Consider the following 16,070-nt stretch of genomic DNA (forward strand, 5'->3'; position numbering starts at 1 on the left):
AATTAATTGTTTGAAAGTATGTACATTCTTTGTATAAGTAAACTCTTGAAACTGTACAGGTTTAAACAAATAATCATTTAGCAAACAAGTTGGACCACTACCACCTACTCAGCACTTTGTAAGGTGTTTGTTTCAGAAATAAAAGATTCAACACAAGATCAAGTGCTGCCAAATATTTTGATCCTTAATAACACATACTGCTCTGTACATCAAATTACATCAGTCATAGTATAGTACATTAATCATGCCCTTATTTCTTTGGAAAGGCTTTTTAAAAATCATATATACAACATAATACACAAAACTGGGTATTTTACAGTATATTTCATTAAACATGTATTTTAAATAGTAAATGGAAGTACAATAGATTCAATCTTCCTGTTTCATTCATTTCATGTCAAAGAATGAATATGGATCTTCTTTACCTTCCCAAAATACAGCCCTATCAAGCAACATACATCACTAACCTAAACTGAGTTGAAAAACGAGTGACCTGTTTAAAATGACAGACATGTAACCAACCTACACACGGTGGGCTTTAAGGGGATGAGAAAGCCTGCCAGCCATGCAGAATGAGGTCTGCTGGCCACATTCCAGAACACCCTCTCTAGGCTAGTGTGTGAACGCTCAAAATCCCTTTCAATCTAAAAAGCAGGCTGCACTGACTATCAGAGGCAAAACCAACCCACTCAGGAAATAGGTATTTGTAGGAAAATTCATAGAAGTGCATAATGTATTTGACGATCCCTGATATAGTGTGTTAGATGCTAAGGGTGGGCCATCTTCATCCTCCCTGTCTTTGTTAGTAAAATGTATTTGCTGCAGCAGGTACAGGCACAACCACTGAATAAAAGCACTACTAAACCTGAAGGCAGTGTACAGAAGGCTGGTAACCTCGACCTGCATGCAAGAGATATGCTATTCATCTCCTGTGTGTACGGTTAGCACACATGATGGTACTCCCAGGCACAAACACTGGCTGTTGTGCCATAAAAGTTCGCACTAGATAATGCACATGTGCAGGCAGCAACCCTCTGCAATTCAAGGAAGACAGACACTGGGACCTTCCCTGAGGTCCCTGACTCTGAAACTAACACATCAAAAACACAGGAAAAGGGGAGGGAGGAGGTAGAAGAGGGCAAAGGGAGGGCAAAGGGTGGCAGAAAGAGACTTGATTTTGGTGGTGAGCACACGATGCAGTGTGCAGATGACATGACAGAGTTGTACACTTGAAAACTGTATGATTTTGTTAATCAATGTCAACCCAATAAATTCAATAATAATGATGATATTTTACCTTCCCAAAATAGAGCCCTATTGGTGTGGCTCAGTAATAGAGCATCAGTCGTGCACCACAGGGTCATGCATTCAATTCCTGGTCAAAGGCATGTACCTGGGTTGCAGGTTTGTTCCCCAGCCCCATTTCAGGAGCATGTAGGAGGCAAACGAATAACATATCTTTCTCACATCAATGTTCCTCTCCCCCTATCTGCCTCCCCCTCTCACTCCATTTCACTCTCTAAAAAAAAATATCAATGGAAAAAATATCCTCTGGTGAGGATTAACAAAATAACTATATATATAAACGCTCAGTGACTGGAACGACCAGAATGACCAGTAGCTATGATGTGCACTGCAGCCAGCCATCTGGCCCGATCAGGGGCGGGGCCGGCCAGCCAACCTCCCGTGGCCCCTCCCCCCAGGCAGCCCCCTTCTATCCCTTTCTAGCCCAGCCCTGATTGGACAGGGCCAGCAGCCAACCTCCCACAGCCCCTTCTCCTGGCCAGCCCAGCCCCAAACGCCCCGATCAGGGTGGGCGGCCGGACCCCACCCGTACACGAATTGGGTCTCCAGTAATAATGTATTTTTTTAAACACAGGAGATAACACCCTGAACTCCCAGAAAAGCAGCATGTGTTCTCATAAGCATCCAATCTACTCCAAACTAAATTTCAAAGTGACAGGAGAAACATTATATTGAATGTAGAAATAACATTTCCAGAAGTAAAAAAATAATAATCACTGTGGAATGCTCAGTGGTTAAAAGTGTTGCAGTGTTTCACGCTTTAAGAAACCTTACTCTTAGAAGCTTCCTAATTAGCAGTATTTCCATAAAGTTCTTCTCTACACTATCTATTGCAACCTATTTTCATTGCACATCTTTTGTTAAGAACCATTTCACCGTGTGCTCATCATGGTTACCTCTTAAAAACTTACATTTCTTGAGGCCATTTAATGAGGCAAGTGCTGCTGCTCACAGATTAATCTTTGGCATTTTGATGCTTTTACAAGGGAAACAGATTTTGAACCCTCTGCTTGTATTTCATCCTGCAGTCAGCGGTAAGTAGCACGCTGGAGTGGTTCTTGGGGACAGGCCCACGTACAGTTCCTCAAGTGTCCTGCAGCCTGGCTCTCAGCCGCTCCTGGACAGACCGTCTACAAGCACCGCCGGACCGGTCTGGTTATTTAGAAACTGATAGTAAGAGGTTCAGCTGAAAAGCAAAGTGAAAGGCAACATTAGTTCTGCTGTGGAATACCACGGAAACGTTGTTTAGAGCCCCAAAAACAGAATGAGAGGAAAAGTCTAAGATTTTTGAGAGACCAGGTACCATGGCTGTAAGGTATGAACGGGACCTGCGATGCTGATCTGATTGCTGGAGCTGCCATTGGGCACTGGGTTTGATGGAGGCCTATGGGGAGTCACACACATCACCTAATCCACACCCTCAACTCATTCAGAATCCAACGAGGACGACAGAAAAAACTACAGACCAACACTAACAAGGGACAGAAATACACCTAAATAATCAACTCTACCTTTTTCTATGCAGAGTGTGCTTTCAGAAGAGTTGTATGAATGACAAATTTTTGAATGACTCTCAAAAGCATAAGAATAGGCATGACAAGTGAATTGCCGCTTACACGCTCATCTTACTGAACCCAGGAGCGCCCTGACCACTCAGTAAGGGTGTTGTGACACAAGAGCCTGCCAAAAAGCCAGAGAAATCCTCCTGGTGACAAAGGGGAAATGACAGGCTGCACATGGCAAGTTGTCACCCAGGCCCTAGCAAGACTTGCAATTAAATGAACAGAGCAGTGAACCCTTCCATAAAGTATAAACTGTTTTGATAATCAAAATAATCATGCTTCCCGGCCAGTGCGGCTCAATTTGTTGGAGCGTTGTCTGTGCACTAAAGGGCGTGGGTTTGATTCCTGGTCAGGACACAAACCTACGTTGCAGGTTTAATCCCCAGTGGGGCGCGTACAGGAGGCAACCAATCCATGTTTCATTCTCACGTGATGTTTCTCTCTTTCCCTCTTCCTTCCTTTCTCTAAAATCAATATTTAAAAAAATAAAATAAAATAACCCCATAATTCAGTGCAAGGAACACAAAATCACCTCTTTGTTTTTCCTGACCAACATATAAAACCTGGATTTAACCATGAGAAAAAAGACAACTTCAAATTGAGGGACATTCTACAAAACAACTGGCCTGTCAAGGCAAAGAAAGCCAAAAAGGCTACAGAACTGCTCCAAATTAAGAGAAACTAAAGAGCTGTGATAAGCAGCAGCAACTGGGCTGGATCCCTGAATATGGATTAGATGACAGTATCAATGTTACATTTCCTGTTTTGAGCATTGTGGGAGGGCAGAGTAAGAGAATTCCTCGTTTTTTAAGACATTCACTGAAATATTTCCAAATAAAGGAGCACAGTGTCTCCCAACTTCCTCTCAAATGACTTAAAAAGAGGGGCAAGGGAGAGGAAAGCAACAATGATAAAGCAAACGGGGGAAACTGAACAGCTGAGTTAAATTCCTTATTACCATTCTACCATTCTTGCATTTTCCTGCAGGTTTGAAATTATAAAATAAAGTTGCAAAAGTATTTTGTACAGATGCTCCTCTACTTACAATGGGGTTATGTCTTGATAAGCCCACTGAAGGTGAAAATATCATTAAGTTGAAAATGCATTTGGTAAGCCTCATCTACCAAACATCACAGCTTAGCCTCGCCTACCTTCAACGCGCTCAGAATTCTTACATCGCGCTCAGAATTCTTACATTAGCCCACGCTGAGCAAACGCATTTAACACAGTGCCTGCGGTACAACATCGGCTGCTTACCCTCATGACCTCGGAGCTGTGGCCCTCTGCCCCTGACCATTAACATGAGAAAGTATCGTGCTACATAACACTAGCTCAGGAAAAAATAAAATTCAAAATTCCAAGTACAGTTTTTACTGAATGCATATCACTTTCACATCATCGTAAAGTCAAAAAATCATAAATTGAACTATCATAAGCCAGGAACTGTCTCTACTGCCATACACTAGGGCTTCTGATTAAAGAAGGCACGTTCTAACCTGGCTGGCAGCTGCACACAGGACCTGGGAGCTCACCTGGCAATGCAGCCCACGCCCCCACCCCATTTGGAGCTGCCCATTATTATGGAAAGATTAACAACTACTGTATTTTTCGGACCATAAGACGCACTTTTCCCCCCCCCCAGAAGTGGGGGGGAAAAGTCCCTGCGTCTTATGGTCCAAATATAGCCTACACATATACTTTAAAAAAAAGTTTTTTTACTTGCCCGGCTCTGTGTGGTCTCTGTGTGCTTGCCCGGCTCTAAAATGGTTCTAAATGCTGCTGTTTACTTTACAGGGTTGATTACATGTGTTTATGACTGTAACGTTGGGTTTTAATGCACATAAAATATTTTCGGACACTATTTGTTTCAGAATCTTTTTTTCTTCATTTCCCTTCTCTAAAAACTGGTGCGTCTTATGGTCCGGAGCATCTTATGGTCCGAAAAATACGGTATTGTAAAAACCAGAGCCAGAAACCAAAATCACCAGCCCTTTGAAGATCCCCAGACCTTTTGCATACCTGCATGCTTTTGCAAATCTCCAGGCTACTTACCTATTAACTGCTCATTCGGCTATTTTCCCATGTAACCCCAGCCCTTGCATATATGAGGCCCTTTGAAGATCCCCTGTCCTTTTGCATATCTGTAAACTGCCAATTTGCCCTTTTGCCTACTTTCCTTTGTACTTCCATCAATATAAGCAGCTGGCCTATGGTGAGCTGCAGAGCCGATTTTTGTTGATAACCTGCTACTCTCCCATGCTGCCGGCAATATTGGAATAGACACTCATTATGACTCAACCCTGTCTCTGCTTAATCAGCTGAGTAGTGACAGGCAGCATTGATCCATTATTTGTCTGGTTACAAAACCATCACCAAATATTTGACAAAGTTTAAACTCTTGCTCATCAGAATAAAATATTGTACAATATTAACTCAAACAACTAAATAACAAGAATCTTCAGACTATGGATTACCTGTTCCATAGTAGGACAAGCAATGATGTGGATATCTTCAGGACTGAACTCTTCCTTTAACAAAACATGGAGCTTCTGGAAGGCTTGCTGAACATTATTCTGAGAAAGAGAAAAAGCAATCATATTAAGCGAGTCACTAAAAACATGTACAGCAGTCTTAAACATGCAGTACTAAGGAAGTTAAATCGTAATGATAATTGCCAAAACAAGTGGAGGAAATGTATTTTTTATGGGATTACCAAAGGCATAATTTGCACTTAATATTTCACATGCTAGCACAACCCAAGTAAGACTTGTCATAGAATGTTTCCTGGAAAAACCAAACCATAGCAAGTCCTGCCCCCAGAGAACCTTCAGCAACAATTTCTTAACAAAAGACAATCAAGTTCCTAGACACAAACTGTACTTTAAAAATCAGCCCACGCATTGGGTAAGGATGTGAGCCCAAAGTAGAGCTAGAAGTTCTGAGTTCTAAATTTGCTCTGACATTTAATACCTTAGTGGCTGCTACAAGCCATTTATTTCCATTACTCATCAGTAACACAGGTGTGATCCCTTAAAGGCTGTTCTTTCAAGTGTTGGGCTACACATCCAATGTGAAGGTCTAATTATTTATTTATGTATTTATTTACTAACTTCTACTTTTAGGGAGAAAGTACTTCAGTGACAACGTGAGGGGGATGGGAGGTATAATCAGACAAATGCCACTTGTAAACCTTTCAAGAATCACAGGGATTATTAGTTAACTTCACCAGAATAGTATGCCAACAGGAAGTTATACTATTTTTAAGTATCTACAGAAGAAGAAAATGGTAGACAAGGCCAGAACACTTGAAGAGACTGGCCAACATTCAAATAAATTATCATGATACTCACCCTAACAGGTTTAAACAAGATGAACTCGGTATCTTTATTGGATAGGTACAATGACATACTTCTCAAGGTCTGAGGCAGCTTTGCTTTTATGGTCTTGTAGACACTTGCCACAAGGTCACTGACCTTTGCTGGAAAGAAATTAACCTCATTTGTGTCACAAAAGAAGAAACATTTCCATTTTAATTCAGAGGGGAATATAGGAAGAGAAAAATAACAAAAGAAAAGACTCTTAAATTCCCCAAAGAATTCTTTCACTTTTCTTGTTTGTTTATCAAATTTAATCTCAAACTCTATAAACATTAATAATCTTCTAAATACAAAATCCTAAGGCTAAGGTAGCAAAAAGAATTCCTTGGCACGCTTCAGGAATTCACTGGGGCTGTAATGTGGTGGGTGCCTTTGGAACTTGGAGATTAAGCGCTAAGGTAAATGAATTTATTCATCTGCAGAACTGACTCACAGTAAGAGATGCTCTCTGCCTTACAAGATCATTCAGAAAATATACACATACACTGAATGGGAACTAAAAATTCAGAAAGCTACAAAGGAAAAAAACTGATTTATAATTCAAAGATGCTCAACCTCACTCATAATTAAAGAAATGCATATTAATATATTTTCAGATTAGCAAAAATTAAGATTGTGAATATCCACATTTGACAGGGGTATGGGGAAACAGACACCATCATCCACTGATGATGGCCGTACAAATTGGTTTAATCTCTTTGGGGGGATACTGAGCAATGTCTAGCAAAATAAAAAATACACATACTCTCTCACTTAACCTTTCTACTGATAGAAATTTATCCCGGATGTACTCACAAAATAAAATATGTGTGAACAGGGACATTTTTTAAAGAGTGTATGGAAAAATAAAAATACTAAAAATAACTTAAGTACCATTAATAAAAGTATTAAAAGAAATTGTGCTACAGGGATATATTCTGTGCATCCATTAAACTGAATGGATATAGCTGGACAGGTTGGTGCAGAAAGGACCCAAGCTACAGAGTAAGTTAAAAATGCAAAGAATAAATATAATCTTATTTATACAACATGTTTTAGGTCCATATAAGTTAACATATACATAAATAATATGGGGAGGCCCAGCTGGTGTGGCTCAGTGGTTGAAATTAACCTATGAATCAGGAGGTCATGTTTCCATTCCCAATCAGGGCACATGCCCAGGTTGTGGGCTCAATCCCTAGCATGAGGCGTGCAGGAGGCAGCCAATCAATGATTCTCTTATCATGGCTACAGGCCTGGTGAACAAAATCCATATGCGGGTAGGTCCCTAGGCCTGGCCAGGGCCGATCTGTGAGATAACCGGTGGGCGATCGAGGGGCCCCTGCTGGCACCTGCCTTGGCCAGCCTGGCCCTGCCCGCTTGCCAGCCCTGCCCCCTTGGGCACCCACCTTGGCTGGCCTGGGGCCTGCAGGCTGGGGGCAGCTCTTGTGTTGAGCATCTGCCCTCTAGTGATCAGTGTGTGTCATAAGCGACCAGTTGTTCCCCCAGTCATTCTGCTATTCGGTCGATTTGCATATTAGGCTTTTATTATAGAGGATGTTTTTATCTCCCGGTCCCTTCTTCTCTGAAATCAATATATTTAAATAATAATAATGGGAGGAAATCATTACTCATGGTTACTTCTGAGATTAGTTTGGAGGTGAAGAATAGAATTACTCTTCATTTTATACTTTCTCACAATTCAAATTTTATATCATATAAAAAAAAACTTTATTTTTTTTAATTGAGGACGGTTGTGGTAGAGCAGGATAGGAAAGTGCCAATGCACTCAAGAAGAACAAATAATCCAGAAAAGGGTTATTTTTTATAAAATACATGAAAGCTCCTTTAAGACCTTTAATTCCACAGGCTCCGGTTCTGTCATTACTAACACACTTCAAGGTTCACTAAGGCAGCTTTCAGAGCCCTTGATCACCAAAAGGTGTGTCTGGGAAACAGACACCGTCATCCACTAGTAAATAAAGTACAGTAATCCTCCCTTATCTGAGGTTTCACTTTCCACATTTCAGTTACCCTCAGTCCACCTTGGTCCAAAAACATTAAATGGAAAATTCCAGAAATAAATAATTCATAAGTTTTAAATTGCACACCAAATGTGACAAACTCTCGCCATGCTAGCCAGGACATGAATCACCCCTTTGTCCAATATATCTGTGCTGTATTTGCTTGCTAGTCAGTAGCTGTCTCCGTTATCAGACTGACTTTTGCAGTATGGCAACACTTGTGTTCAAGTAACCCTTATTTTACCTGCAGTGATGCTGCTAATTTGGATATGCCAAAAAGAAGCCATGAAGTGCATGTATGTGTAGGAAAAATCACAGAATTTACAGGGTTCTATACTATCCATGGTTTCAGGCATCTACTGGGGGGTCTTGGACTGTATCCCTGGTGGATAAAGGGGACTACTGTATCCTCCAATTCCTAACAAGACGTATTTCCCAGAGTAAATTAACAAAATGACATCCTAATTTATAACTGGATCTCCTGGGAGTTTATCATGAAATGAATTCTGTAACCTGATCGATCTGCATGAGCCAGTAACGCTGGGTTCCTAGAGGCTCAGAACAACCCCCTCAATTGTTTTTGATGCTCTCATCTCAAAAGCTACAAAACCCATCTTTGATATTTAAGTGTGGGCTTCTTGTATTACAGAGCAAGGAAAAGCAACTCCACCGCCAGCCCCAGTGGCTTGTCAGAAGATACAAGTAGGTAAACTGAAGTCCTATCATTTGCCAAGATCTCCTCACTTAGAAAAAAACAAAATGGGTTAATAACAAAGCAGCAAGCCCTATTTGATCTGTTTTTCTGTCTTTCAGTGACAACTCTATTGATGCTGAAGAGCACAACACCCCAACACTGGGGGGTTCTATTCAGATTCCACTTGAGGAAAGGACCTTTCCAAAGGGCACTATGCATCAAGCCCCCGGGCATGGCTACACTAAACATAAATATGCCAGGGCCTACTGTTGGTTTCTATCTATCTGAAGAAAGATTACACCCACGAGTTTCATTTACTTAAACACGCAAAATAAAATCAGCTCCTATTTTGAGATAAGCTCTGTAAGTGACTGAACCTTCGCCCAATTAATCCAAAAATGATTAGAACTCTTTCTAGAACAATGCTGAATAATGCACTAACAAGTCTGCTCCTGACTGTGAGGGGTCAAACAAGTGGTCGCCACCAAGTCAACCATGGTTAGAATTTCCAGTATTCTCTTCTGACAAAATGTACTGCGGCACCAAGTATGCTCTCTGTCCTTCAGTAAGGTGGCAAAAACCCCAAGCTCATACAATAAATGGAAGGCCGAAAGCATGTCACAAAGTCCACTTGCAATGAAGCAAATCAATGCAAACTTATATTGACATCAACAAAATTCACACTGCAAATTTTTTAAATAATACCCTGTCTTCCTTTCTGTACAATTGATAATTCTCTACATTTACAAATCTTCCTAAGAGATATAGAGCTACTTGTTTCAACTTCTTAGTTCTAATTCAACTTTAAATTAACATGAGGCAGCGCAACTGGAATGAACTCAGTAGTTGAGCAGAGGCCTATGAACTAGGAGGTCATGGTTCGATTCCCCATTGGGACACATGCCCCGGGGTGGTGGGCTAGATCTCCAGTGTGGGGGCATGCAGGAGGCAGCTGATCAATGACTCTCTCGCATCAATGATATTTCTATCTCTCTCCCTCTTCCTTCCTGAAATTAATGAAAATATATTTTAATTAATTAGTTAATTAGCATGAGGCATCCTATCTAATAAAAGGGTAATATGCAAATTGACCATCACTCCAACACACAAGAAGGCCACCCCCCATGTGGTCAAAGATCCTGCCCCCATGTGGACACAAGATGGCCACTAAAAGATGGCCAGCAGGAGAGGGCAGGTGGAAGGACCAGGCCTCTAGGGGAGGACAATTGAGGGGGACCACACCTGTAAGGGAGGGCAATTAGAGGTGACCTGGCTGACAGAGGAGGGCAGTTGGGGGTGATCAGGCCTCTAGGGGAGGGCAGTAAGGGGGGGACTATGTCTTCAGAGGAGGGCATTTGGGGACAATCAGGCCAGCAGGAGAGGGCAGTTAGGGGTGATCAGGCTAGCAGAGGAGGGCAGTTGGGGGTGACCAGGCCTCTAGGGGAGGGCAGTTGGAAGGGGACCAGGCCTTCAAGGAAGGGCAGTTGGGGAGACCCAGCCTGCAGGGGAGGGCCGTGGGGGGGCCCAGGCCTACAGGGGAGGGCTGTTGGGGGTGACATGGCTGGCAGGGGAGGGCAGTTGGGGGAGACCATGCCTGCAGAGGAGGGCCATTGGGGATGACCAGGCCGGCAGGGGAGGCAGTTATGGGCAATCGGACTGGCAGAGGAGCAGTTAGGCATCAATGAGGCTGGCAGGGGAGTGGATAGGAGGTGATCAGGCTGGCAGGCAGAAGCAGTTAGGGGCAATCAGGCAGGCAGACAGGCAGGCAAGCAGTTGGAAGCCAAAAGTCTGGATTGTGAGAGGGATGTCTGACTGCCTGTTTAGGCCCAATCCTAGTGGCCTGATTGCCCCTAATTGCCCTCCCTTGCAGGCGTGGTCCCCCTCAATTGGCCTAAACAGGCAATTCCTTGAGGGGTCCAAGATTGGAGATGGTGTAGGCTGGCCTGAGGGACAACCCCCTCAATGCACAAATTTCATGCACCAGGCCTCTAGTCTACATATTTAAAAGCCTAAGCGACTGAACGACTGAACAACTGGTCAACCAGTCACTATGACACACACTGGCCACCAAGGGGCAGACGCTCAATGCAGGAGCTGCCCCCCGGTGGTCAGTGTGCTTCCACAGTGGAAGCACCATTCAGCTAACTGATGGGCACCAGATGCCAGGCTCACGGCTGGCAAGTGCAACTGTGGCGGCACGAGCCTCTACTGCCTCCGCAGCAGCACTACAGTGTGGCCGTGGTGGTGGGAACAGTGGGGCCAGGATGAGCAGGAGTGGCGTGAGGCCCAGCCCAGGCTCAGGCTCCACCCTGGCTGCCTGCTGCTTCGCCCGCTATATCCCTCAGGGGATGTCAGACTGCTGGTTTTGGCTCAATCCCTGCAGGGCAGGCCCTGGATTGAGCCGAAACCAGCAGTCTGACGTCCCCAGAGGGGTCCGGATTGCGAGAGGGCACAGGCCAGGCTCAGGGACCCCACTGGTGAATGAATCTGTGCACCGGGCCTCTAGTTAATTAATTATGAAAATTTTAGAATGGCATCAATTCTTTTTCCCCAAAAAAACACATGACAGACACAACATTCATTTATGTGGAAAATCAATCATATTAAAAACCTAATTCTAGATTATATGCTTATGAACAGCCAATTCTCTATAGATGTTAAACCAGAATCATTCTTCGGATCTCCCTCACATTGAGCAAAAAGCTTCCCTACCAATTTGGACACAGATTATCCCCAATTAAAACACTGATTTTTTTTTTTTGCCATTTTTGCCATTTTGCCTTTTTAGTTTCAGAGAATCACTATCACGGTATAAGCCAAGGGACAGCCAAATATATCATCTAACAAAAATATTTATTCAGGTTTAATGGCAACTTAAAATATCACAAAATGTACCTAAAATAACTCACAAAGTTAGTCATGATTTTAAATGTGTAATATCTAATGCTAAAGATAAAAAACAACAAAAATAATCTTCTAGCACACATAAAAATGTACATTTAAGAGTAAGATTGAGAACATTTCAATCATATCTGCCCACTTCCAACTGACACTACAATTTTTACCATTTTTCTCAAACTCTAAAACACTGAACAGAAGTGGTTTGCATAAAATGATGAACAAAATAATGTACCACATTCCTTTATAATACTTGAAAATCATTCTATAATTTTATACTGTCATCTTCAGTATTTTCATCAAAACTTCAAAACTGTGTAACACAATGAAAAGTGGTTGCATAGAAACCAGCAGCCTCAGTGACTCCATCTAAGCCACATTTTACTTTTAACTGTGTGTGTGTGTGTGTGTGTGTGTGTGTGTGTGTGTATGTGTGTAAAATCTTTCCTTCCTTCCTTGAAATGCTTGTTGAAATGCAGATAGTGGTGGCCAAAAAAAAGACCTGTCAGCTTGAAACTACATATTGTATTAAGCCAAACTACAGTAAGAGTAGGAAACCTACTCCAAGCTGTCAGTGCAAGGACTATATAAATGGAAATTAATCAATATCCAAAAAAAAAGAAAAAAAAAGAAATCCCAGATAGCAAAATGTGAATACCTGGTTGTGCCCACGGTTGCTGTGAGAGAGTGTACTTGGGTCCTCCCTGACTGGCCATTGTTTTTAATGCTGAAACCTAGTAAAAGAGACCAAAAAAAAAGTTTCATTTCATTGATGACAAATTAAACTAGTACTTCTCTCAAAAGATACATACCACTATTCGAACCTAACTATATATATTCTATATATATAAAAGCCTAAACTACTGTTATGACTGAACGACCAGAACAACCTGACGACCAGGTAGCTATGAAGCACACTGACCCAGACCTTGCTGCTAGGGCCCTGACAGCCCTGAATCCAGTTCACCTGCAACCTGGACCCAGACAGGAGAAAGGAAGGAGCCTGATTCCTCGCAGAATTGGCCGTTGGTTAGCATGCTACTGAGGCTCTGACAGCCCCGAATCCAGTTCACCCACACCCATGACCCAGATAGGGCGAGAGAGCCCCCATCAGCCCTGATCACCAGCCAGGTCTAGGAACTCCACCCATGCATGAATTCGTGCACTAAGCCTCTCAGTTAAAATATAATGAGTCTGGCCAGTGTTATTCATGGCTGAGTGTTGACCTATGAACCAGGAGGCCATGGTTTGATTTCAGGTCAGGGCACATGCCCAGGTGGCAGGCTTGATCCCCAGTGGGGGCAAGTGCAGGAGGCAATCACTGATTCTCCCTCATCACTGATGTTTGTATCCCTCTCTCCCTCTTCCTTTCTCTCTGAAATAATATATATATATATATATATATATATATTTTTTTTTTTTTTTTTAAATAAGTCTTCTGACAACCTAAAAATGTATTCTACACACTTACACATTTTATTTTACTATGCAAGCCCAAATCCTATGTAATAAAAGCCTAATACGTTAAATGCCTGGTTGTCCGGTGTTCAAACGATCAAAGTGTAATATGCTAATGATATGCTAAGGTCACTCAACCACTAGCTATGATGTGCACTGACCACCAAGGGGCAGTCAACCAGTCGCTATGATAATGCACTGACCACCAAGGGGCAGACGCTCTAACTGGTAAGTTACTTGCTGCTGGGGTCCAGCCGATCAAGACTGAGCAAGACGGGGCCAGACATGTCCTGGAGCCCTCCTGCGGTCTCTCCCCAGCTGGCCCACCTCCCACATCTCTTCCTAGCCCTGATCATGCATCACTGGGGTCCCTCGGCCTGACCTCAGCCCTCTCACAATCCAGGACCCCTTGGGGAATATCTGAGAGCCAGTTTCAACCCGATCCCGCAGGCCAGGACAAGGGACCCCACTGGAACATGAACTCGTGCACCAGGCCTCTAGTATATTTATAAAATCTGTCCATGCTTAAAACAAGCTGAGGACATTTTGTTGATGAGACTTAAATCCAAATGGTTAATCTGAGACCCACAAGCATACATCCAAATGAAAGATGAAATACTGTTTCCTTTCTTTACCTATGGATGCTGTTTTTCTTATAATCATTTATCAAGGTACAAGCAATGGTTGCCTTATAAAATGCCAACTATAATTAAAAAGGCACAAAAAATTTCACTTACAGATTTGCTTTTAAAAATCATTTTAGCCCAGCCAGCATGGCAGGAGTGTTGAGCATTGACCTACAAACCAGGAAGTCGATTCAATTCCTAGTCAGGTCACATGCCTGGTTTGTGGGCTCAATTCCCAATGTGGGCGTACAGGAAGAAGCCAACCAATGATTCTCTCTAATCACTGATATTTCTATCTCTCTCCCTCTCTCTTACTTTCTGAAATCAATAAAAATAAATTTTTAATAAAAAATTAAAAATTATTTTAAAGTTTTTTAATACAACACTCACTAGGAAAAAGTAACCATTTGCTCCACAAATTCTAAGAAGCCACATCTTAAATGATCACATATATCTGTGTGAACTCCAGTGCTTACATTTTATGCTTATGTGTATGTGTATGCATATGCGGACATGCCTGTATATATAGTGTATATCTTTACCTCTGACTCACTCTATGCCAACAGGACAGAGAAAGGGACCTAAATTTGGAGTAAGATAACATAAAAGGGATGCTCAGTCCTATACTAAATATGTTGACTGGAAACTCATTAAGGAGCAGTGAAGGGCCAGGGTTGGAAAAGGAAAAATTAGGCATCATAGAATGAGAAGAGGGGATGAATTGTCTTCTCAGTGACAATTAGAGGAGGGCCTTTCACTCACAAATCCCACAGTGAGGAGAATTTAAAAAGAATATTACATGAGCCCTTATTGGTCTGGCTCAGTTGGTTGTATGTCTACTCAGGGCACATGCCTGGGTTTAAGACTTGATACCCAGTAGGGGGCGTGCAAGAGGCAGTTGGTCGATGTTTCACTCTCATATCAATGTTTCTCTCTCTCCCTTGTTTTTCCTCTCTCTCTTAAAATCAATAAAAAAAATTTTTAAAAAGGAGATGCATGACCAGCATAGCTGTATTTAGGCCCCAACTATAAACACGCAGTATGTCCATGGAGAACCATTATATAATTCAGACTTGAAATACATACATACATACATACATACATACATATATATATATATATATATATATATATGCAAATTAGGCCAGGATGCCATAACGTTCATGACCAGCTCAGAGGAGGCTGCCTCACAACGGCTCAGGAGGAGCTGCACGCACAGATGGGGGGGGAGGGGTCTGCATGCCACCCCAGCCCCAGCAGACACACACCAGGGGTGGGGGCGTGCTCTGAGTGGCCACAGCACAGCTCGGAGCACACCCCTGGTAGGTGGCGGTGGCAGCCGGAGCAAAGCAGCGTGGGTCCCGGGTGCCTGGCAGTAGCAGGAGTGAAGCAGCCCAGGTCCTGGGTGCGGGAGGGAAGCTGGTGCTGCCAGGGGAAGGTAGGCCTATTCTTGCACGAATGTTCATGCTTTGGGCCTCTAGTTTCTACATAAGCCTCTAATGTTTAAAAAATGTTCATCATGTCCAGAGTCTTTTAAAATGTACAACTGTGTAGTTCTACCAGATTTATCAAACTTATACTAATGTCAGCTTGGAGGATCACATCAGTCAATTTTCATTCTCTTTATTTCAAGGAAACTGTACTTTTCTAGAAAAAACCCTTTAACCCTAGATTTCATCATAATCAACTTCTTTCTATGGGAAGTTTCACTCTGCTGCTATTATTGCAAAATATTCATCTACAATATTTCCCACCAGTATTAATGTGGGATCTTCTCCCAAAAATACAGGGTGGGACAAAAGTAGGTTTATAGCTGTGAGTACACAAAATAGGTTATTTTTGTATTATTATTTGTTAATTATTGTATTATTTTCCATACAAACAACTATAAACCTACTTTTGCCCCCTCCTGTACAAACTATAATCTACAAGCTGGTTTTATATTAATAAAAACTATGACGACTTATGAATAAATTACGAAGTATCAATACTTGTACCACTTTTTAAAAGTTGAAACCTAGGGGAAAAACATTTCCACCATCTCTTTTTAAATTTACAGGGTAGAAAACTCTCTCTTTCTCCAAATACTTAACATGATTAGACTAAAATCCACTAAACAGTAACATACCCCAACGATAAATAGAGTA

At 42.2% G+C, this 16,070-nt stretch overlaps 1 protein-coding gene across 8 annotated transcripts in view; it reads right to left on the reverse strand.

Annotated features, from left to right (window-relative positions):
- Positions 1-2,305: 2,305 nt before the first annotated feature.
- Positions 2,306-16,070, reverse strand: part of COG3 (component of oligomeric golgi complex 3) — a 78,990-nt gene continuing 65,225 nt past the window's right edge. For 5 of the 8 annotated variants that reach the window (XM_036456457.2, XM_045588666.1, XM_036456458.2 and 2 more), the window contains 4 exons: positions 12,498-12,573; positions 6,218-6,345; positions 5,342-5,440; positions 2,306-2,491 (listed from right to left, as the gene is read on the reverse strand). In XM_036456457.2, coding sequence (XP_036312350.1) covers positions 2,462-2,491; positions 5,342-5,440; positions 6,218-6,345; positions 12,498-12,573 — 333 coding nt within the window. In that variant the 3' untranslated portion in view covers positions 2,306-2,461. Of the gene's footprint in view, positions 2,492-5,341; positions 5,441-6,217; positions 6,362-12,497; positions 12,574-16,070 lie in introns of those variants that run through there. The other 3 variants (XM_036456460.2, XM_036456459.2, XM_045588667.1) reach the window with 2 other exon arrangements.

This window comes from Pipistrellus kuhlii, unplaced genomic scaffold (genome assembly GCF_014108245.1).
Source record: "Pipistrellus kuhlii isolate mPipKuh1 unplaced genomic scaffold, mPipKuh1.p scaffold_m20_p_3, whole genome shotgun sequence".
Classification (NCBI taxonomy): domain Eukaryota; kingdom Metazoa; phylum Chordata; class Mammalia; order Chiroptera; family Vespertilionidae; genus Pipistrellus; species Pipistrellus kuhlii.